The 22,146-nt window shown below is 43.4% G+C and overlaps 1 protein-coding gene across 3 annotated transcripts in view; it reads left to right on the top strand.

The window, feature by feature from the left end:
* The window catches only part of TDRD12 (tudor domain containing 12), a 134,221-nt gene that overhangs the window by 98,625 nt on the left and 13,450 nt on the right, over positions 1-22,146 (top strand). For all 3 annotated transcript variants that reach the window (XM_066349172.1, XM_066349173.1, XM_066349174.1), the window contains 12 exons: positions 1,956-2,112; positions 2,608-2,732; positions 4,303-4,494; positions 4,728-4,856; positions 6,450-6,567; positions 7,918-8,057; positions 8,172-8,392; positions 9,720-9,819; positions 15,960-16,147; positions 16,858-17,068; positions 19,609-19,701; positions 21,968-22,140. In XM_066349172.1, the coding sequence (XP_066205269.1) occupies positions 1,956-2,112; positions 2,608-2,732; positions 4,303-4,494; positions 4,728-4,856; positions 6,450-6,567; positions 7,918-8,057; positions 8,172-8,392; positions 9,720-9,819; positions 15,960-16,147; positions 16,858-17,068; positions 19,609-19,701; positions 21,968-22,140 (1,847 nt within the window). The remainder of the gene's footprint in view (positions 1-1,955; positions 2,113-2,607; positions 2,733-4,302; positions 4,495-4,727; positions 4,857-6,449; positions 6,568-7,917; positions 8,058-8,171; positions 8,393-9,719; positions 9,820-15,959; positions 16,148-16,857; positions 17,069-19,608; positions 19,702-21,967; positions 22,141-22,146) is intronic.

Raw genomic sequence — 22,146 nt, 5'->3', positions numbered from 1 at the left:
AGTGAGATTAGAATGTAGGTTTTCTGCCCTGGCCAGATAGCTCCATTGGTTGATGTACTGGCTCAACACACAAAGATTGTGGGTTTGATCCCTGGTCAGGGCACATACAGGAACAGACTGAAGTTTCTTGTCTGTCTCCTTTCTTCTCTCTAAAATCAATTAAAATTTTTTTTAAAAAAGAATGTAGGATTTCTGACATCTTGTCTCATTCTTTCAAATATTTTCATAGCACCCCACACTGTTTCACATACCGACTTCATTTTTCCCAGGTGTAAGAATCTGAAAATAGAAAGATGATGGAAAAGAGAGAAATGGGCTGTGAAGATAGGTGATGGTGGGGTGGTGACATCTGCTTGCTGGATTTGGCTGTTAATTGAACTGACATATGAAAGGCCTTTGTCTCAGATCCTGTCCCAAAAGACACACTACAGATTGTCTGCCACTCATTAGAAGTTGAAGAATAGCAGCACAAAAAGACACTTAGAATTGCATTTTAGAAAAGATGCTAGTTCTTTTTCTATGCTAGGTAGTTTAATGGTTTTCCTTTGGAAATATGCATTGGCTAAGTTACTATGTATAGTACTGATTAATAAAACTAAATGAATACATTTATATCCCTCATTTAGGGAGCAGCTGATCCATGTTGAGATGTAGCGTGTGTGGAGATGGAGCTGGGCTGGGCTAGGACGAGATGTTCAGGTCTTGGCTTGTGTCCACTCTGCTCACTGCATCTCCACAGTCAGCATGTATTAGGCCTGGCTTGGTATAAAGAAAAGTGGACACTCATTCTTCAGTTAATAGAGGGCAGGTGTCCAGGAAAGTGTTTGGCAGGCTGTGCACCTTCAGGAGTTACCTGAGGGATAGTGAAGGGCAGGATTCGGATGGTGCTGTAAGAAACTCAAGTCTTCCACAGGGCGATACTCTGCCCATCTGGAGCTACTGCTCCATTGCTCAGCAGCCAAGCTATTTCAGCACCTGAGGTGAGGCCATGAAGCCATCCTCAATACCTGGGGCCAACTTGCTCCAATAGAACCATGGCTGCCAGGGGGGAGGGGCATCAGAGAGACAGAAGGGGGAGGGGTGGAGAAACAGGGTCGCTTCTCCTGTGTGTCCTGACTGGAAATTGAACCTGGACTTCCACATGCCGGGCCGACGCTTCCACACGGCCAGGGCCTTGTTAACCCTTTTTAAGGCTGCTTTCAGGAAGCAGTTAGTTCACCGTGTGCTTAGGAGCCAGAGCTCTAGAGCCAAACTGCCTGGCTTCACACCTGTTGCTCCCTTGCTCCATGTGTTAGCTCTGCAGCCTTGGGCAACTGACTTCACCTCCCTGTGCCTCAGACACCTTCTTGTGAAATGAGGTAGTGATCGGTCCTATCCTGTAAGAGTGCATTAAGGATTAAGTGAAGGAAACTTGTGAAGTGCTTAAAGACTATGAAATCTGAATCATCATGTCTAAATTCACTTTAATGAAATCATATTTTCACTTTTCTTACCTATATGATGACAATAATGATGATAAAAATTTATATAGTGCTGTCTGACCACGTGGTAGCGCAGTGGATAGAGCATCGAACTGGGACACAGAGGACCCAGGTTTGAAACCCAGGGGTCGCTGGCTTGAGCATGGGCTCATCTGGTTTGAGCACAGCTCACCAGCTTGAACCCAAGGTTGCTGGCTTGAGTAAGGGGTCACTCGATCTGCTGTAGCCCCCCTGTCAAGGCACATATGAGGAAGCAATCAATGAACAACTAAGGTGCTGCAAAGAATTGATGCTTCTCATCTCTCTACATTCCTGTCTGTCCCTATCTATCTCTATCTCTCTCTCTCTATCACCAAAAAAATTTTTTTTATATGGTGCTTACTATGTACAAGGAGATATTCTGCATGCTTCATAGATACTGAGTTCGAGTAATAACTTTTGTCCAAAATGATGTGCACTTGTTTGTCTTTGCAGCCTCTGGCAGTCATCGTGTGTCCTGGGTGGAAAAAGGCCCAATTTATTTTTGAATTATTGGGAGACTATAGTATGTTCTCCAGGCCTCTTCATCCTATGTTATTGACAATTGGACTCCACAAAGATGAAGCCAAAAATATGAAGCTTCCAAGGGGATGTAAGCATCCTTCTAAGCCGTTTGGTTTTTCGTGCAGGACACTGTGGACCCCCTGCTCAGGCAGCCTAGGAGCTGCCTGTGTCACAGGACTGTGTTACTGCAGTAATGCTCATGAGTTCAGACCGCCCCATCAGTACCAGTGGGGATAGATGATAAAGGTGTGATCTGGGCTTATGTCTGTGAGAAAAAAGGGAAAACTATGTGATTTCATTAGTTTATCAGGTGTCTACTGAACACCTGCTGTTTGTTAGATGTTGACTAAAGCCCTCCCTGTCCTTAAGGAGTGTATAACCTGGTGGGGGCCCAGGTGTCTAATCAGAGAATGAGAGGGGTTGTTAGTTGGGTGGGGAAACTTCTTGCCTCACCCACTGGAGTAAGAAAAACAGCTTTTTGTTTTATTAGAAGGCATTTCTAGAAAGTATGTGGATTTTAACAAAGTAATGTTAGACCTGTGGAAAGTCTAAAATGTTCATTGTTTTTTCTTTTAAAATATAGGTGATGTAATTGTTACAACACCACATAGCTTCCTGAGACTTCTCAAATACCAAAGCTTGTTATTTCTTAGACTCTGTCACCTTATTTTGGATGAGGTGGATGTATTATTTGAAGCTAATGAACAAGTAAGTATGGCGTCCATTTGAATGTTATTACTACTCAGAAATATATATAAATATAATTAAAGTCTTCACTGTTTTTAGGAGTCAAGAAAAGTATCTATCTGGGGTAGAAGCTGGTTAATCTAAAAACTTTTCTCTTTAACTTCTATGATTGGAGAGAACATTTATTTGAAATTTTATTCCCAGTGTTAAAGTTCTCTCTGAAAAGCAGAATTCTTTCCTGTAAAGGTTTTCTAAATTATTTAATTAATATTTTTCTGATTATGAATAATTTTTATATTAGAAAATTTAAGAAATATTGGAGAGCACTTGAAAAACCCCAAAATCCATAATCTTACCCTCAGAGGTAATCAGTAGTGCTAATTTGGACATTTTTTTTTATTTTTTATTTCCTATGTCTATTGACATAGGAATGAACAATACAGTATCTTTATGTGCTAATTTTTGTAACTTGCAGTTTTCAGTAAATAGCATTGCACTGTTACTATTCCACAATGTGATTATTATTGGCCATATGGACATACATAATTTATTTTAAATTATCTTCGCCTGACCTGTGGTGGTGCGGTGGATAAAGCGTCAACCTGGAAATGCTGAGGTTGCCGGTTCGAAACCCTGGGCTTGCCTGGTCAAGGCACATATGGGAGTTGATGATTCTAGCTCCTCCCCACCTTCTCTCTCTGTCTCTCTCTCCTCTCTCTTTCCCTCTCTGTCTCTCTCTCTCCCTTTCTCCCCTCTAAAATGAATAAATAAATAAAAAATTTTAAATTGTCTTATTTTTAGACATTTAGCATCATTTGTGGGTGTGTGTGCACGCGTGTGTGCGGCTTTTTAGCACAGTTCCCTTAGGGTACATTCCTAGGAAGGGGACTAATGGATCAAAGACGGAATTCTTACAAGGCATTTGTTGGAAGCAATGTAATATGCTGATCAGGAGCATTTATTTAGGAGCAGTAATGACCCCGGGTTCAAGTCCCAGCTTTGTAACTTACTGACTCTGTGGGCCTGTGCGGGGTTTCTGAATGCCTCTACAATCTTAGTTCTTATTTGCAAAGTTAATATCCAGAATCCCGTCTTATACAGTAGCTTTTCTAAAAGCACAGACCATTTTATACTCCCTGAGGCAGTATGCGGCCACACTCCACTCCCTGCGCCCTTGGCAGCAGGAGGCCTCAGTCCAGCTTTCTTTTCTAGTCTAATTATTAAACATAGCATCTGATTAGTTTATATTTCCTTGATTACTACTTGTTAAGTTGAGGATGAATTTGTACTGGCCATCTGTATGCATTCTTCTATGAGTGGCTTGTTTATTTGCTTATTTTCTGTTGGTGGGATTGTTTTTTCCTAATCAGTTTGTAGAAGTTTTTGTAAAAGGATGTTAATCCTGTTACACATATTTATCCAGATGTTAATGTTTTAATTTTGTTTACATCTAATATTTTTTCTCCTTTCCTTTTTTGTTTGTAAAGGCCTTCCTCACTCTGAAAACAGAAAGTACACAATTTACCTTTTATGTTCTGTCAAACTATTCTCTTTTGAAATAACAGTGAAATTTATTATACTAATTTTTTAGATGTTTGCTATATTAGAAAACTTTAAAAAATATATTGAAGTCAGGGAAAGGGAACCTGCACCACATCAAATTGTTGCCGTTGGAGTTCATTGGAACAGACACATAGAACATTTAATCAAAGAGTTCATGAATGACCCCTACATTGTGATCACGGCCATGGAAGAGGCTGCTCTCTACGGCAATGTCCAGCAGGTAATGCGTCATGGGGGTGGAGAGGGGTGAATGAACACAAGCAACTTTGTTTCATGGATTAATATTAAAAGATTATAGCTTTAATTTCATACACAGATCTGTAACTGTGAATTTAAACTTATATTGGTTTCCTATACTTTTCTTTAAAATCATAATTTAATTATGAAAAGTGAAACTGCTGGAGCACCTTGAACATTTTTAAAAATCACATTGTTTCTGTATTTCATTTCTAGGTAGTGCATCTTTGCCTAGAAAGTGAAAAAAGCTCTACTTTACTCCAAACTCTTGATTTCACTCCAAGTCAGGCACAAAAGACCTTGATCTTCACCTGTTCTGTAGTTGAAACTGAAATAGTATGTAAGGTGAGCCTTTCCACACGTAAAATGTTGTTTGTTTAAACTGTGATTGACTCTCAAGTCATCAGAGAATTACTGAGGTAGTTAAATATTTGACAGGGGAGTACAGTTGTACAGATTCAGCATCAGTCAGAATGGGTTCTACTACAAAGTACTGGTCTCCATGAAAAAGGATAGCAGGAGGCCTGACGTTGAGGGGAGGAGCCACGTATGTGGGACCAGCATTTCAGCTGGAGCTGATGTTCCCCAAGGGCAGCTGCACATCTAATTTTGTCTGGGCAGAGTGTTAAAGGATCTGATTCCTGAAGAAATGCCAACATCTTCTGTACCCTCTATTTAAGAAACTAAAGAAGATTAACACTAAATATATCATCATTTAGCCAGAAAAGCCAAATAAGTTGGCAAAAGATTTACTTAATCTAATTGTGCATGCATTAAAGCTAAAATGTAGAAATGAGTCCAAATACAAAATAAAAGAATCAGTAGTACTTCCACATTTCAGCAATAATGAACTAGCAGGTGCATTAAAAAGCTCTTGTTGACAGTCGTACTATAAATTTGGTGTGTACATATGCATATACAGTAAACCCTTGAACGACATGGATTTGAACTGCATGGGTCCACTTACTTATACATGGATTTTTTTCAGTGAATATATTCAGTAATGTAAATGTATTTTTTCAACCTTATGACTTAACACTTTTTTCTCTAGCTTTATTGTAGGAATGCTATATATAATACATATAGGCCCTGGCCAGTTGGCTCAGTGGTAGAGCGTCGGCCTGGCGTGCAGAAGTCCCGGGTTCAATTCCCGGCCAGGGCACACAGGAGAAGCGCCCATCTGCTTCTCCACCCCTCCCCCTCTCTGTCTCTCTCTTCCCCTCCCCCAGCCAAGGTTCCAATGGAGCAAAAGATGGCCCGGGTGCTGGGGATGGCTCCATGGCCTCTGCCTCAGGCGCTAGAGTGGCTCTGGTCGACGCCCCAGATGGGCAGAGCATCGCCCCCTGGTGGGCGTGCCGGGTGGATCCCGGTTGGCCGCATGCGGGAGTCTGTCTGACTGCCTCCCCGTTTCCAGCTTCAGAAAAATACAAAAAAAAAACCCCAAAAAACAAAAAACCATATAACACACAAACTGTGTGTTAATTGACTTTTGATGTTGATCAGTTGAGGCTTCTGGTCAACAGTAGGATATAAGTAGTTACATTTTGGGGAATCAAAAGTTATAGGTGGAGTTTAGATTACATAAGGGATCAGCCATGTGTTGTTGTTCAGAGGTCTACTATATATTATATATAGATATTTGCATACATATATATTCACATATATACATAGATCTAGACATGGATGCATAATCTGGAAAGGAAGGAAAAATAATTTCAGCAAAATAATGTTTGTTTCACTTTAGCAAGTTTTTAGATATAAACTATGGGATTTTGGAAATATATTTATTTAGATTATCTCATTATTGGAATTATTTGATCAGTGAGATAATACCTTCACGGATAATTTTAAATGGTTTATATTGATGATTATTAACAGAACAATTAACTTCAAGTTTATGTTGTTGACTGTGAACTGGTTTCTTGGTTTTATCTTTAGGTAGTAGAAAGCAGTTCAATATTTTGCTTGAAAATGCACAAAGAAGTGGTTTTTAATTTAAAAAGTGTGTTAGAACAGTGGAAGAAGAAGTTAAGTTCTGGTTCTCATATTGTATTAGGTAAGTGTTTTAGGTAAGTGTTTTAATTGCTACTTATATTAAGAGAAGACTGAGCTATTAGGGATTTGATCTTCATTTATATATCTCATCTCCAGATTTCTCATCATTTTCCAGATTGAGGGTTTATTAGTAATCTTAATTTCAAAATGAAAGTTAACCATTATTAATATTTGAATGTTGAAGTGGATCGAAGTGCCTTCGGGCTCTCAGGTCGTTAGGCAGCACCCCTAGTCCAGACATGTTCCCAGATGTTCCAGCTGAAGATCACGGGCTCATTTATGTATATACAAGTGCCTGTGATGAAACATACCGTAAATAATTGTTACATTTAGTATTAAAAATTTTAAAGTCAAAATGTGTAAAATAATTGTAAAATGTATAGAGGTAGCCTAGATTTGGCATTTTTTGCCAAATCTAGAACAGGCATTTTTTACTAAGCTAAAAGGAGACCACTTTTAAAACTTAATCACTGGCCTGTGACTTTTTTTATTTTTTAGAGAGAAACAGACAGGAAGGGACAGGGATGAGAAACATCAACTCTTAGTTGCAGCACTTTTAGTTGTTTACTGATTGCTTCTCATGAGTGCCTTGACGTGGGGGTGGGGCTCCATCTGAGCCAGTGACTCCTTGCTCAAGCCAGTGACTTTGGACTCAAGCCAGCTTACCTTGGGCTCAAGAAAGTGACCTTGGGCTTCAAGGCAGCCACCTTTGGGTTCAAGCTGGTGAGCCAGCACTCAAGCTGGCGACATGAGGATTTTGAACCTAGTGTCCCAGGTTGACGCTCTACTGGGCCAAAACTGGTCAGGCTGAAAAAAAAACAAAAATGGGAAAGAAGTTTCTTTGCATTTAAAAAGCAAAATGCGGCCGCATCTAGTTGGCTCAGTGGTAAAGCATCGGCCCGGCGTGTGGAAGTCCCAGGTTCAATTCCCAGCCAAGGCACACAGGAGAAACACCCATCTGCTTCTCCATCCCTCTCCCTCTCCTTTCTCTCTATCTCTTTCTTCCCCTCCCGCAGCCAAGGCTCCATTGTAGCAAAATTGGCCTGGGTGCTGATGACGGCTCCATGGCTTCCGCCTCAGGAGCTAGAATGGCTCCAGTTGCAACGGAGCAACACTCCAGATGGGCTGAGCATCATCCCCTAGTGGGCTTTCTGGGTGGATCCTGGTCGGGTGCATGTGAGAGTCTGTCTCTCTGCCTTCTCACTTCTCACTTCAGAAAAATACAAATAAATAAATAAATAGTAAAATGCAATAAAGAATTGTATTGAAGTATAGTTGTGGAAATTACATGGTAGAATAAGTGTGGTGAAACCTTAGCCTCATTTGAAATTGTTGGCATCCTTTTCTCTAGCCTTGACTGATGACTGCATACCACTTTTGGCCATCACTGATGCCACGTGTGTGATTCACTTCAACTTTCCTTCTTCACCAAAAATTTTTGGTGGACGCCTATATTGCATGTCTGATCATTTTCAGAGTTTAATTGAACAGGTTTGATTGTTTTTATTATTTTTATTCCACTGTGTAATGAAAAATTCAGAGTCCACATAGTTATCATTTAGTCTGGTATGGATGACCCACTTCCTTTATTCACCTTCGATTAAGGGTTCTCCTGTGAAACAGGGAGATAAAAAAACCAAATCTGTCCTGCTGCTGACGGAGAGAAGTGCAGGCCATGCAGTCAGCATCCTGCACTACTTGGAAAGAGCAGATGCCAAGATCCCACCGGAGCTATGCGAGTTCACTGCGGGGGTGCTAGAAGCCCGGGAAGATAAAAAAGCCAGAAGGCCTCTTTGTTCATATCTTAAGTCTTTTGGATTTTGCAAGTAAGACAGTCATCTATTTTTATAATTGAGGTATACAGTAAAGCACACAGATGATCACAGCTTGATGAATTATTGCATGTATGAACACCCATGTAAACCCCACGCAGTTCTGAATGTGCACTGGGGGGCCCTTCATGCTTCTTCCCAGCTTGCCCGTCCTCCAGAAGCAACCACCCTCCTGATAGCTATCAGCATTGATTAATTTTGCTTGTTTTTGAATTTCATGTTCAATCTAGTATCTGTGACATATTTTTAAATTTAGAAATTAAATTTAATGGGGTGACATTGAACAATAAGAGTACATAGGTTTCAGGTAAACATACCTGTATCATTTGAACTGTTTATTACGTTGTGTGCCCATCACCCAAAGTCAAGTCATTTTCCATCACTGTATGTATATTTGTCCCTCTTTACACCCCTCTCTCCACCTCCTAGTAACTACTTCACTTTTATCTATGTCCATGAGTTTCAGTTTTATATCCCAGGTCTATCTTTGACATTTATCTGTATTGTTCTGTCTATCAGTATTTTATTTATTTGTTTATTTAGTGACTCAGTATTGCATTGTATGAAATATATCACAATGTATATATCCGTTCTTCTTTTGATGGACCTGTAGGTGGTTTCCAGTTTGGGCTGTTATGTATAAAGCTGCTATGAACATTCTTGTATCTGTTTTTGTAGAAATACCAACCCATTTCTCTTGGGTATCTGTTTTGGAGTGGAATTGCTGGGTGGGTCCTGGGAGAAGCATAAGTTTAATTTTTCCAAAATGATTGACCATTTTATGGTTTAATCAGTAATATTTTATAAAGTTTGAGTTGCCCCATATCCTCACCAACACTTAGTATTCTGGGGTATACTGATAAACTATTGTGATTCTCATTTGTGTTTTTCTAATAATTAATGATAGTGAATGTCTTATATGCTTGTGGGACATTGGACCACCCTTTTTTTTTTATGTGCCTGTTCAGGTCTTTTTCCCATTTTTAAATGGGGTGTTTATCTTTTTCTTATTGGTTTGTAGGGTTAATTTATTTATTCTAGATGTAAGTTCTTTGTCAGATATATGCATTAAGAATATCTTTTCTATGGCTTGTGTTTTTACTCTTTTAATAGTTTTTTGGTGAACAGACGTTTTAAATTTTGATGAAGTATTTCATGGCTACTGTTTTTTGTGTCCTTATGTAAGAAATATTTGTCTCTAGGTCAGTTGTCACTCTGTTCCAGTGATTACTTAATTTTTAAAGTGTTTCAAGTAAAAATTTTCTGATTTTAATGAATAGATTTTTTTCTAGTTTTAAAATCCAATTACCTTTTTTTTCAGAGACAAAAGGATCTGTCCTGATCGACACCATATTAATCCAGAAATAGACATGCCAAGGAAATTATCCAACCTGGCTGTACCAGTGTTTGGATACATCAAAGTAGGTTCTGTTAAAGATCCTTCTGTTGAATGATTAATGGTCATTTTAGTGAATACTTCTTTGTTTGGTTTAGTGAGAGAGAGAGGGACAGACAGGGACCAACAGACAGGAAGGGAGAGAGATGAAAAGCATCAACTTTGTTGTTGTGGCATCTTAGTTGTTCATTGATTGCTTTCTCATACGTGCCTTGACCAGGGAGCTCCAGTTGAGCCAGTGACCTTGAACTCAAACCAGCAACCTTGGGCCAGTGACCTTTGGGCTAAAGCCAGTGACCATGGGGTCATGTCTTTGATCCCATACTCAAGCTGGTGAGCTTGCTCTCAAGCTAGATGAGCCCGTGCTCAAGCCGGCGACCTAGGGGTTTTGAACCCGGGTCTTCATTGTCCCAGGCTGACGCTCTCTTCACTGCATCACTGCCTGATTAGGCTACAGTATGTTTTCATTTCTCTTGAGTAAAACATTGGGGTGATATTGCTGGATCATGTGATAAGTGTATGTTTATAAGAAATTGCATTCTCATCAGCACTGCATATGAGAATTTCAGTTGATACAAGTTCATTAATACTTGGTATTCTCAAGTCTTTAATTTTTGCCACTCTCTTGCATTTGCACTAATTTCTTATTTGTATTTCCCTTGTGAGAAAGAATCTTGAACATCTTTTCACTATTTATTGGCTATTCGTAGCTTTTCTTTTTTGAACTCTCTGTTCAGAATTTATACTCATTTTTAAAATTTAGGGTTTTCTTTTGTTGAGTTCTAAGAATTCTCTGTATATTCTGAATATCCTTTGTCAGGTATATTGCAAATATTTCTGCCAGTTGAAAATCAAAGGTTTCAACTTCTGATGAAGTCTAGTTTACTACTTTTTATTCTATGTTTTGTGTTTTTTATGCCATAATAAATTTTTGCCTACCCTAAATTTGCAGAAATTTTCCCTGTGTTCTTATTTTAGAAGCTTTATAGTTTTCCATTTAGGTCTCAGATCCATCATGGATTAATTTTGTGTGAGATGTGACTAGGGGTCAGAGTTTTTTCCCTAGGGATAATTGGTTGCTCCAGCCTCAGAAAGACCTTCTTTTCCCCCTAAATTACATTGGCACCTTTGACATAAATCAGGTGAACATATATGTGAATTCTGAATTCTTTATTCTGTTTCTTGGTCTGTTTTGTCTATCTTTATACAATAACATACTGTCTTGATTATTTGCACTTTATAATCTTTATTTATTTATTTATTTATTTTTAATTTATTTTTTACAGAGACAGAGAGTGAGTCAGAGAGAGGGATAGACAGGGACAGACAGACAGGAATGGAGAGAGATGAGAAGCATCAATCATTAGTTTTTCATTGTGCGTTGCAACACCTTAGTTGTTCATTGATTGCTTTCTCATATGTGCCTTAACCATGGGCCTTCAGCAGACCGAGTAACCCCTGCTGGAGCCAGCGACCTTGGGTTCAAGCTGGTGGGCTTTCCCTCAAACCAGATGAGCCTGCACTCAAGCTCGCGACCTCGGGGTCTCGAACCCGGGTCCTCTGCATCCCAGTCCGACGCTCTATCCACTGCGCCACCACCTGGTCAGGCTGCACTTTATAATCTTAAAAACTGTTTAAGTAAGTCTTCCAACTTTGGCTATCTTCTCCAGTATCTTTTTTTTGTGTGTGTGGCAAAGACAGGGAGAGTCAGAGAGGGACAGATAGGGAAGACAGACAAGAAGGGAGAGAGATGTGAAACAACAATTCTTCCTTGTGGCTTCTTAGTTGTTCATTGATTGATTTCTCATATGTGCCTTGACCGGGGGCTACAGCAGACTGAGTGACCCCTTGCTCGAGCCAGCAACCTTGGGCTCAAGCTGATGAGCCTTGCTCAAACCAGATGAGCCCATGCTCAAGCTGGCGACCTCGGGATCTCGAACCTGGGTCCTCCACATCCCAGTCCGACGCTCTATCCACTGCGCCACCGCCTGGTCAGGCTCCAGTATCATTTTGACTAGTCCTTTGTATAGCCATATAACATTTTAGAGAGAGATAAGGGAGAAAGAGAGGGCAAGGAGAGAGATGAAAAGCATCAACTTGGTAGTTGTTTCACTTTAGTTGTTCATTGATTGCTTCTCATACGTGCCTTGACTGGAGGGCTCAAGTGGAGTCAGTGACCCCCTTGCTCAAGCCAGTCACTTCGGGCTTCAAGCCAGCAACCTTGGGATCATGTCGATAATACTGCACTCAAGCTAGCAACTCACACTCAAGCTGACAAGCCTTGAGCTGTAGCTGGCGACCTTGGGGTTTCAAACTGGGGCCCTCAGTGTAGGAGGCTGACACTCAATCCACTGTGCCACCACAGGTCAAGTTCCGTATAACATTTTAGAATCAGCTTGCCAATCTCTACTTAGAAGCCTGCTGGGATTTTGATTGGCATTGCATTGAGTCTGTGGATTAATGTGGGAAGAATTGCTATCTAAACAATACTGATTCTTCTATCCATTAATGTGACATATTACTCCATTTGTCTAGGTAATTTTTAATTTCTGTAAGGTGTTATATTTTTCAGTAGATAGATCTTGTATTTAGTGTGTTAAATTTAACCCTAATATCTCATGTTCTTGGGTGCTGTTGTCAGTGTTTTTTCTTAAAACTTCATTTTTTAGTTGTTTTAAAAATGCAGTTAAGACCCTGGCCGGTTGGCTCGGCGGTGGAGCGTCGGCCTGGCGTGTGGGGGACCCGGGTTCGATTCCCGGCCAGGGCACATAGGAGAGGCGCCCATTTGCTTCTCCACCCCCCCTTCCTCTCTGTCTCTTTCTTTCCCCTCCCGCAGCCGAGGCTCCATTGGAGCAAAGATGGCCCGGGCGCTGGGGATGGCTCCTTGGCCTCTGCCCCAGGCACTAGAGTGGCTCTGGTCGTGGTGGAGTGACGCCCCGGAGGGGCAGAGCATCGCCCCCTGGTGGGCAGAGCATCGCCCCTGGTGGGCGTGCCGGGTGGATCCCGGTCGGGCGCATGCGGGAGTCTGTCTGACTGTCTCTCCCGGTTTCCAGCTTAAAAAAAAAAAATGCAGTTGAATTTTGTATTCTTACCTTATATCCTGCAACCGTAACAGACAGAACAGACAGAATTAGTTTTGTGCATAGGTACCAGACAGAGTAGAATCAAAACAGGTGGGTGTTGGGATGGTGAAAAGGGACCCTCCCAATGTGTCCAGAACTGAGGGTTTTTCTGGCATGTGGCACTGTCAGTGCTGAAACCAGGACAGTGTGAGGTAGGCCAGGACAAGTTGATTGCTCTACCCTGTCAGGAGGCCTCATGGTCTTCTTCTGTCAAGAGAGTTCAGTCCACAAGCTGCTTTTTGCCACCTTCATTCAACCAATTTAATATGTTTTTTTTTTTTTTTAAATATTGATTTTAAAGATTTTATTAATTTTACAGGGGGGTTAGGGGGAGCAGAAGGTATCAACTCATAGTTGCTTTACTTTAGTTGTTCGTCATTTGCTTTTTCTTTTTTTAATTCATTGAGAGTTGGGGAGGCATAGACAGACTCCCATGTGTGTCCTGACCAGGATCCACCCAGCAAGGCAATGCCCTGCCCATCTGGGGCATTGTTCTGTTGCTCAGCAACAGAGGTCTTCTTAGTGCTTGAGGTAGAGGCCATGGAGCCATCCTCAGTGCCCGAGGCCAACTTGCTCCAATTGAGCCATGGCTACAGGAAGGGAAGAGAGAGAGAGAGAAAGAGAGAAAGAAGTAATAGGGGGATTGGTGGGGAAGCAGATGGGTGTTTCTCTTGTGTGCCCTGACTGGGAATTGAACCCGGGATATCCACACGCCAGGCTGACACTCTACCACTGAGCCAACTGGCCAAGGCCCATTGGTTGCTTGGCATATGTGCCTTGACCCAGTAAGCCCAGGGTTTCAGACTGGCAACCTCAACATTCCAGGTCATCTCTTTGTCTGTTGCGCCACCACAGGTCAAGCCAATGTAATATGTCTTTAGATGTGCTGATGACATACAGAGGGGACTGCCACAGACTGATGCCAGCTCAGGCCTAGGTTTTGCTTACCCATGTGTGCTGAGGCCCCTCTCCTTAACATAGAGTCTCCTAATTTGGGAACTACAGGGGCAAAGAAACTTTCCCCTATATTACTATCATTCTATACAGTCACCATTAGCATTTTAGTATATTTCCTGACAGTTTTCTTTGTGTTTCTTTTTGAAAAGTGTTGTTATTGGTATATATTATGCCCTGCCCATTCCTTGCAACATTGTAGGGAGAGGTTTGCTCTCTCTCCGTACCACCTCATGTTCACTGCCATCACCAAGTGGGCTAATGAGTGGAATGCCGGACTGCTGGGCCCTGCTCCATAGGGGAGAAGACCTGGGAGAGGCCCCTGCCCAGTTGAGGGTTACTGCACTCCTGCGGAGGTGGTGTGGGCTTGAGGAAGCACTGAGGGTTTGGTACAGGGCTTTCTCCAGGGTGCTGGAGCATGACTGGCTCAGGAACCATGACAGACATGTCACCTGTCCTCTTCCTGCTGACATTCCAGAGGGGATGGTCACAGTAGACAGGCGAATTAGAAAGATGTACTATGAAGAGAGTGAAATGCACTGAAAAACCAGGATTGTGCTGTGGAAGTGTGTTGGGGCTAAGGGCCCTTTGGGAATTACAGGGAGGGAGGGACTCTGGGGGAGAGGGGTCAGCTGCACTGAGGGCTGGATAAGAAGGATCCAGCCATGGGAGCTCTGATGAAGAATACTCCAAGTGCAGGCGTCCCCAAACTACGGCCCGCGGGCCGCATGTGGCCCCCTGAAACCATTTATACAGCTCCCGCCGCACTTCCGGAAAGGGGCACCTCTTTCACTGGTGGTCAGTGAGAGGAGCACTGTATGTGGCGGCCCCCCAATGGTCTGAGGGGCAGTGAACTGGCCCCCTGTGTAAAAAGTTTGGGGACCCCTGAGGTAGAGGAACCAACCAGTACAAAGACCCTGAGGTAGGGTTCATGTAGAGTGTCTGTGGGACAGCACAGGCTCATTGGCAGTGAGTGGGAAAGGACACGCAGTGAAGTTGGAGGAGCTGTCAGCTTGGTGGGATCTGGTACTCTCTTTGATCACATGGGCTCAGGGTGACCTCGCCCTCATCCCTGCCTTGCTTGCCTCCCAGTCAGCACTACCTTCTCCACCATCCCGCCAAGTAACCCGTTCTCACTCCTGGCATCTGCTCTGGGCAGCCAGGGCTCCTGGCTGATTCCCACTGTGTGCTCCCTCTGGAATGCCTTCTCCATGCTCTCGCTAACACACGCACGCTAGCATCCCCCTCACACACTGCTGAGCCTGCAGACATTTGACTGCAAGGAACTGTCCTCTTGAGCACACTCTGGCTGTGGTGTTGCTGAGGGTCCCTGGAGGGCACAGCTTCATCTCTGTGGCCTAGTGCCTCAGGCACAGCAGGCTTCACTAAAATACCTCCTATTAAGTGGACAGAGATCAGAAGGGGCTCAAGAGAAAGGGGTGCTATTTAGGATGATTTTTACATAGTGCAGTTAGAAAATAAAGGAACACTTACCTAATAATACAGTTTTAAAATAATAAGATTCACCAAAAGCCTGATCAGATGGTGGCACAGTGGATAGCATGTCGGCCTAGGGTGCTGAGGACCAAGATTTAAAACCCTAAGGTCACCAGCTTGAGCATGGGCTCATCTGGCTTGAGCACGAGTTCACCAGCTTGATTGCGGGGTCACTGGCTTGAGTGTGGGATCATACACATGACCCCATGGTTGCTGGCTTGAGCCCAAAGGTCGCTGGCTTGAGCAAGGGGTCACTCACTCTGCTGTAGCCCCCTGGTCAAGGCACACATGAGAAAACAATCAATGAACAACCAAAGTGCCTCAGCTATGAGTTGATGCTTCTTATCTCTCTCCTGTTTCTCTCTCTCTCTCTCAAAAAGAGGAAAAAAAATCATAAAAAATATTTCTGTTAGATTTAAAGTGAAACTCTATTTGTGGATATGCTAATGCTTTTATTTTGTTTTATTTGTTCTTTGGCCTGATTTTTAAATTCTTGTTCATATGCTTTGGGCTTTTAGGTCAGGTGCTGATTTCGCAGACAGGTCTTGGGTTTAGCTTGATTTTATTTTCTGTATATGTTTTTATGTTTCAGATAATACCCCTTTACATTTTGAATGCAACAAATTACTTTGGTCTCATAGCTGATAAACAAATGGATCTTTGTGAAACTCTTCATGCCGAAATGAAGAAGTATTTTGAGGATCCCAGTAATAAAACAGCTGTCAAAAATGTGGAGAAATCTGGATTATATGGATTAGCAGAGAAAGGTGTTTTTCACAGGTAGACTGTCTTATTTCATCTTGAAAAGTTGTGAAGCACAAGGTGACTTGCAGTGCTGTGGCATCCCCATTTGACCTGTCTTCACTGTGCCCACTGTTCCCGTGGTTGGCCTACTGTCTTCCAGGAGGGTGGTGGTAGTGTCATGGTCCCCAGAGCCAGGGTACATTTCTATACCTGGGATTTGTCTGACCCCAGGCTCCTGAGCACAGAGCATGGACGACAGTGTAGTGTTTATATACCAACAATTCTGGAGCCGTCACTGTCTGCACATAAATTGTTAACTCATTTAATTTTCAAAGGATGTGATGTCAATTTTATTTTGATGATAAGCAGACTGAGCCTTGGCAAGGCCATGTCACTCTAAGGTCAGCTCAGTAAATGGCACAGCATTCCTGCCCAGGCAGGATGACTCACGTGTCTGTTTGCACCCCATTCTTTGCATGCCATGCCCGACTCCACTGGGTGATAACTTAGATTGGGAAACTTAAAAATTGTAATGTGTGGTCAAATAAAGGGACTTACTTCATTATATTTAGGTATACTTTAAATAAACCATTGCTAAGTGCCCTTGACCACTCTTATTTCTAGTATGGAGTAAAACCATGCAGTTAGGCGTCTTATTATATATTTAGCATTTAATGGGTAAGTTGAGGTGAAGGTTGTTTCCATGTTAGAGTCTCTGTCAGACTTGTGCCACTGTTGTTCTCCAGGGTTCAGGTGTTGGAGGTGAGCCAAAAAGAAGACACTTGGTCTCTGGATAATGTCCTTGTAAAGTTTATAGATGAAGGCAGAACTGGACTCATCACAAGGGATCAACTACTGCATCTCCCCCCAAATTTCCACACTCTGCCCCCTCAGGCAGTGGAGTTTATTGTTTGTAGAGTGAAGCCCGCTGACAATGAAACTGAGTGGAATCCAAAGGTGAGTTACTTTGGCCTTTTATAGTTCGCTTTTAGAATATATTTAACACAGAACATACACGGAGTTGAGGACTATTTGAATTTAGAGTATTGCGTTTGGGTAAAATGCTCCATGTTCCTAAGCAGTGAAAGCAGTCTGGATCGCTGCAGGTCTGGGGCTGCACTCCCGGCCGCCTCGCGCAGACCTAGCTCTGAGGTGGGCACCCTTGTTGCCACATGTGGGTTGCCATTAGCACTCACAGACGTAGAATTGGTGTGAAGTATGTGTCATGATAAAATTGGCTGTCAGCTTAAGGAGATGAGACAGTGTAAGAATCTGTAGAATAGGCCTCCCTATCCAAGGGGGGACGTGGGTGAAGGCCACTTCTTGGAGAGGTCAGGTCATTCCATTGGGGTTGGGAGGATGGACAAGGAAAGTGAGAGTTCAGAGAAGCTCTCAACGGAGACGATATTTCCTCTGGCCTCTTTGGGATGGGTAACAAGGACATCGCCAAAGAGACTGGATAAGGCACTGAAGGCAGTGCAAACAGCATGGGCTAGGACAGGGAGTACAGAGGAGTGGTAGACGTGGGCCCTCGTGGCTGCCCAGTGTGGGCTCGAGAGGCCCTTGCTGTGGGCACGGGGCCAAACAGGCACCCTCAGCAACAGAGCAGTGAGTCTTCTTCATAATGAGGCTCCGAATTCTCAAAGGAAGGTTAACTTTTGTACAGTCTGGTTAGTAGGATATGAAATAAGCCATTGTAGTTGGCGGAGTATCAAGAGTTTGGGTTATACACAAGGTTGAACATTATCCAGGGAAGATGTAGGTGAATGTTTCCCCACTACAGGATGAACTCACGGCCTTACTTGTAGTGAGTTTAGTAAAAATGACCTTTGTTGAATTGCATTCCTTTCCTGCATGGAAAGTGTTTGCTGAGTGTCTGCTGTGTGATGATGTCATGTATGTTCTGCAGATGTGGCCATTAGTGAGGAAGTCATGGTCCTTGTTTCTCAAGAAACATTTGGTCTGTCAAGATGATAGACCACAAGTATTTCTTGAAGAGGAGCCTTCTGTGGGAATGGGGGGAAGTAAGTTCACAGGGATGAAAATAACCCAGTTGCCACAACCCACTCCCTCCCATTCAGCTTTCCTAGAGTTAACATGTGCCTGAGCGAGTGCTCCGACAGGCCTCACCTGCAGTGGTCCTGCTGGGAAGGACACAGCCATGTGCTCAGGGACGGTGCAGGAAGCAGCACAGGGCCCTTTACTCAGGGGTCCCTGTGCAGAACAGCTCTCTGCTGTGCCCTCCACCCGGAGCAGCAGGAACACTGGTACTTACTTCACTCTCACTGAACTTCCAAGGACGTAAGCATTCATGCCTTAAAGACAGTTGACAGTCAACAGAGGAGGTAGGGACACATGTCCACAGTGGGAAGCATGTAGTGTTAGGAGTCCAGAGGCTTGCATTGTTTTTGAGACTGCTTTTGCATCTGTCCTTATTAAACTCCATTGTTAGTTACCCTTGTTGATGAAAGGGGCATGATGGCCTGCATAGCCTACCTCAGTGGTCGGCAAACCGCGGCTCTTTGGCCAGCTTAGGAGTACCCCAATCAAGTTAGTAACAATGTACCTACCTATATAGTTTAAGATAAAAAAATTTGGCTTTCAGCCCTGGCTGGTTGGCTCAGTGGTAGAGCATCAGCCTGGCATGCAGGAGTCCCAGGTTCGATTCCCGGTCAGGGCACACAGGAGAAGCGCCCATCTGCTTCTCCACCCCTCCCCCTCTCTTTCTTCTCTGTCTCTCTCTTCCCCTCCTGCAGCTGAGGTTCCATTGGAGCAAAGATGGCCCGGGCACTGAGGATGGCTCTGTGGCCTCTGCCTCAGGCGCTAGAATAGCTCTGGATGCAACAGAGCAATGCCCCAGATGGGCAGAGCATCGCCCCCTGGTGGGCATGCCGGGTGGATCCCCGTCAGGCGCATGCGGGAGTCTGTCTGACTGCCTCCCCGTTTCTAGCTTCGGAAAAATGCAAAAAAACAAAAACGAAAACAAAATTGGCTTTCAAAGGAAATTTCAATCATTGTACTGTTATTTGGCTCTGTTGACTAATGAGTTTGCCGACCACTGGCTACCTCATGGTGTAGTTCTGAGGCTCTGATGAAATGTGTGGAAGTGTTTTCTAAAACTATATAGCATGCTCAGAGTAAGGCATGTTTTTAAAACTGCAGATAGCCTGACCAGCTGGTGGTGCAGTGGATAGAGTGTCGAACTGGGATGCGGAGGACCCAGGTTTGAGACCCCGAGGTCGTCAGCTTGAGTGCAGGCTCATCTGGTTTGAGCAAAAAGCTCACCAGCTTGGGCCCAAGATCACTGGCTTGAGCAAGGGTTTACTCGGTCTGCTGAAGGCCCACGGTCAAGGCACATATGAGAAAGCAATCAATGAACAACTAAGATGTTGCAACAAAAAACTGATGATTGATGCTTCTCATCTCTCTGCGTTCCTCTCTGTCTCTGTAAACAAACAAACAAAAAACTGCAGATTAATTACCTCAGTGTTTTTCAGGTTACGAGGTACATTCATCATAAAATTATAGGAAAATTACATGATGCAAAAGTGGTATTGGCTTTAGGAAATACAGTTTGGATTGATCCAATGGTAAGTATGCAAGTTTCTTTTCTTTCTTCTTAAGTGAGAAGTGGGGAGGCAGAGAGACAGACTCCACATCTGCCCTGAGCGGGATCCACTCGGCAAGCCCACTAGGGGGCAGTGCTCTGCCTATCTGGAGCCATTGCTCTGTTACTTGGCAACCAGGCTATTTTAGCGCCTGAAGTGAGGCCCTGGAGCCATCCTCAGCACCCGGAGCCAACTTGCTCCAATTGAGCCATGGCTGCAGGATGGGAAGAGAGAGAGAGAAAGGAGAGGGGAGGGGAAGGGTAGAGAAGCAAGTGGTTGCTTCTTCTGTGTGTCCTGACTGGAAATCGAACCCGGGACATCCATATGCCAGGCCAATGCTCTACCACTGAGCCAACTGGCCAGGGCCTGCAATTTTCTTAAAAAGAAATTTCTTTTTGAATGGGCCTCTAAAATAATCCAGACTATTCTAACCTGTTGCTTGAATAACTTTTGCCTCACATAAATGGAGGCTTATTTAGGGTTCTGAATTAGAGTTTTTTTTTTTGTTTTTTTTTTCCTTGGGTCATAAATTTGTGGGTTTTTTGTTTAAGGGGATCTTTTACATTGTAACCCAGAGCTAACAAGCATGAGTGTCTATGCTTACACACATTCACACACTCACCAATACAGAAGCCCCATGAAACCATCCTCGCTGTGTGTGACAGTCTCCAATGTTTAGAGTTTTATTCTAATCCACTTTATCAAGTGTTGTCCTGCACCATTAAATTAGTCTCATGGTCCCTGTCTACTCGGGTGGGACGCCTGGGGCCAGTGACGGCCCCTACAGCACACAGCCATCCGTCCATCTAGTTGTAAACGATTCTCAGGTCCCAGCATGTGATTGGTAATGTTTTGAGTTCCAGTCCTTGTGCTTTCAAAAATAGCTTTTATAATGTTCACGGTTGCTATCTCATTTATTCACCTAATAGTGATAGTCTACCTACTGTGTGCTAGGTAGCGCCTGCATGGGGCACATGGGTTCTGTTTGTGAACAGACTCATCCTGCGGGGCTGACGTAGGGGAGGGCAAGCTGAGCGTGAGACAAGGACTGTAATAAGAGGGCTCAGCGTATCCCCGCTGCGCTGGCACTAGCTCCCTCCGCCTCTGCCCCAAGAACTCTTCTTCTCAGTTCCAAGTTTTTCTCTGTTAGGCTTAAATCTTAATTATTATGATTACTGATAAGATTTAAAGGAATTTTGTTCATAAAATCTTCTGCTAGAAGTTACTTTTGTAAGATTGGAAACATCTTAAAACTTTAAAAGGTGTTTGGGTTGGGTTTGGGATTTAAGAGTAAGAGGAGAAATAATTTTTACAAGACAAGGTAGAGAGTACTAGTTGATGCTGTCTGTGATAGTCAATGTTGTGGTTCTTCATTGGAGGAAAAATGAAAGTTTTATTAAACAGCAATGAAAAAAACTACAGTTAAGAGAATGAAGCAGAGAAAAGAAAAGCGTCCCCTGAAAATAAGCTTCCGCAGCTCCAGTGCAGCAGTTTCCATGGATGCTGTGAGGAGGCAGACCCACGCCCACTGCCTTCTCCGCCCAGACCAGCGTGGCCCCCAGTGAGACTGGAGAAACATTCTCCTGCCAGTCCCAGATGGGAACGCATTCCAAGGGTCCACTTGGGATGGGGCCTCAGGCAGTGCCAGCCGCACCCACCCTCCCTGTGCCATGAAAGGGATGCCCAGTCCTGGGTGCGCATCTCCTGTCGATAGGAATCAGACTATTGCAGATTTTCATGTTTTACTTAATTTTGTGTAAATTGAAGTGAGTGAGAATGTTTTGGTTGCAGAAAAGACAAGTGTAGGAAACTGTCCTGAATACAGAATATGGGGCTTTGGCAGAGAGCCTTTTGGACACCAGCAGACTCCAAGTGTTGGGGTCTTCCTTGTTAAGAGAGGCGGAAAGTACTGGAGCAAAAAATCAGAAAAATCTAGGACTCTTGTGTGTGGTGACAGCATTATAGAGTGCTCTTGTCTGGGGGTTTTGTTCCAGGACTCAGTGTTGGCCCAACCCAGACCTCATCATATTTCTGCAGTGTGGGATTGGGCTCTGAAAGATTCTGGTGTGAACTTGCCTATGGAATGGTCTGGATAGGAGTGGGAGGCCCTCGCACATCGTGGTGTGTGCCCAAGTGCATCTGACTTCACAGAGCTAGATAGAGAGGCCACGTGAGCATGTTGGGGACTGATTTAAAGTTCAAAGCCTGATTCCTGCAAGTGTTGTATTTTTTTTTTCTTTGATTCAAGGTCCATATTACAAAACTTTTAAGTTTAAAAACTTCTGTTGTTGATTACAATGTTCGAGCTGAAATTTTGTCAATGGGAATGGGCACTGATAATTCAGAACATATAGACCAACTGAAAAAATTACACGAAGGAGCCAAAATGCAAACCGTTGAGGAAAGCCCAAGCCAAGCCCGGTAAGT

The sequence above is a fragment of the Saccopteryx leptura genome, chromosome 9 (genome assembly GCF_036850995.1).
Source record: "Saccopteryx leptura isolate mSacLep1 chromosome 9, mSacLep1_pri_phased_curated, whole genome shotgun sequence".
NCBI classification, from domain to species: Eukaryota; Metazoa; Chordata; class Mammalia; order Chiroptera; family Emballonuridae; genus Saccopteryx; species Saccopteryx leptura.
Note: the sequence above shows the minus strand (reverse complement) of the source record. Positions and strands in the feature narration are given on the sequence as shown.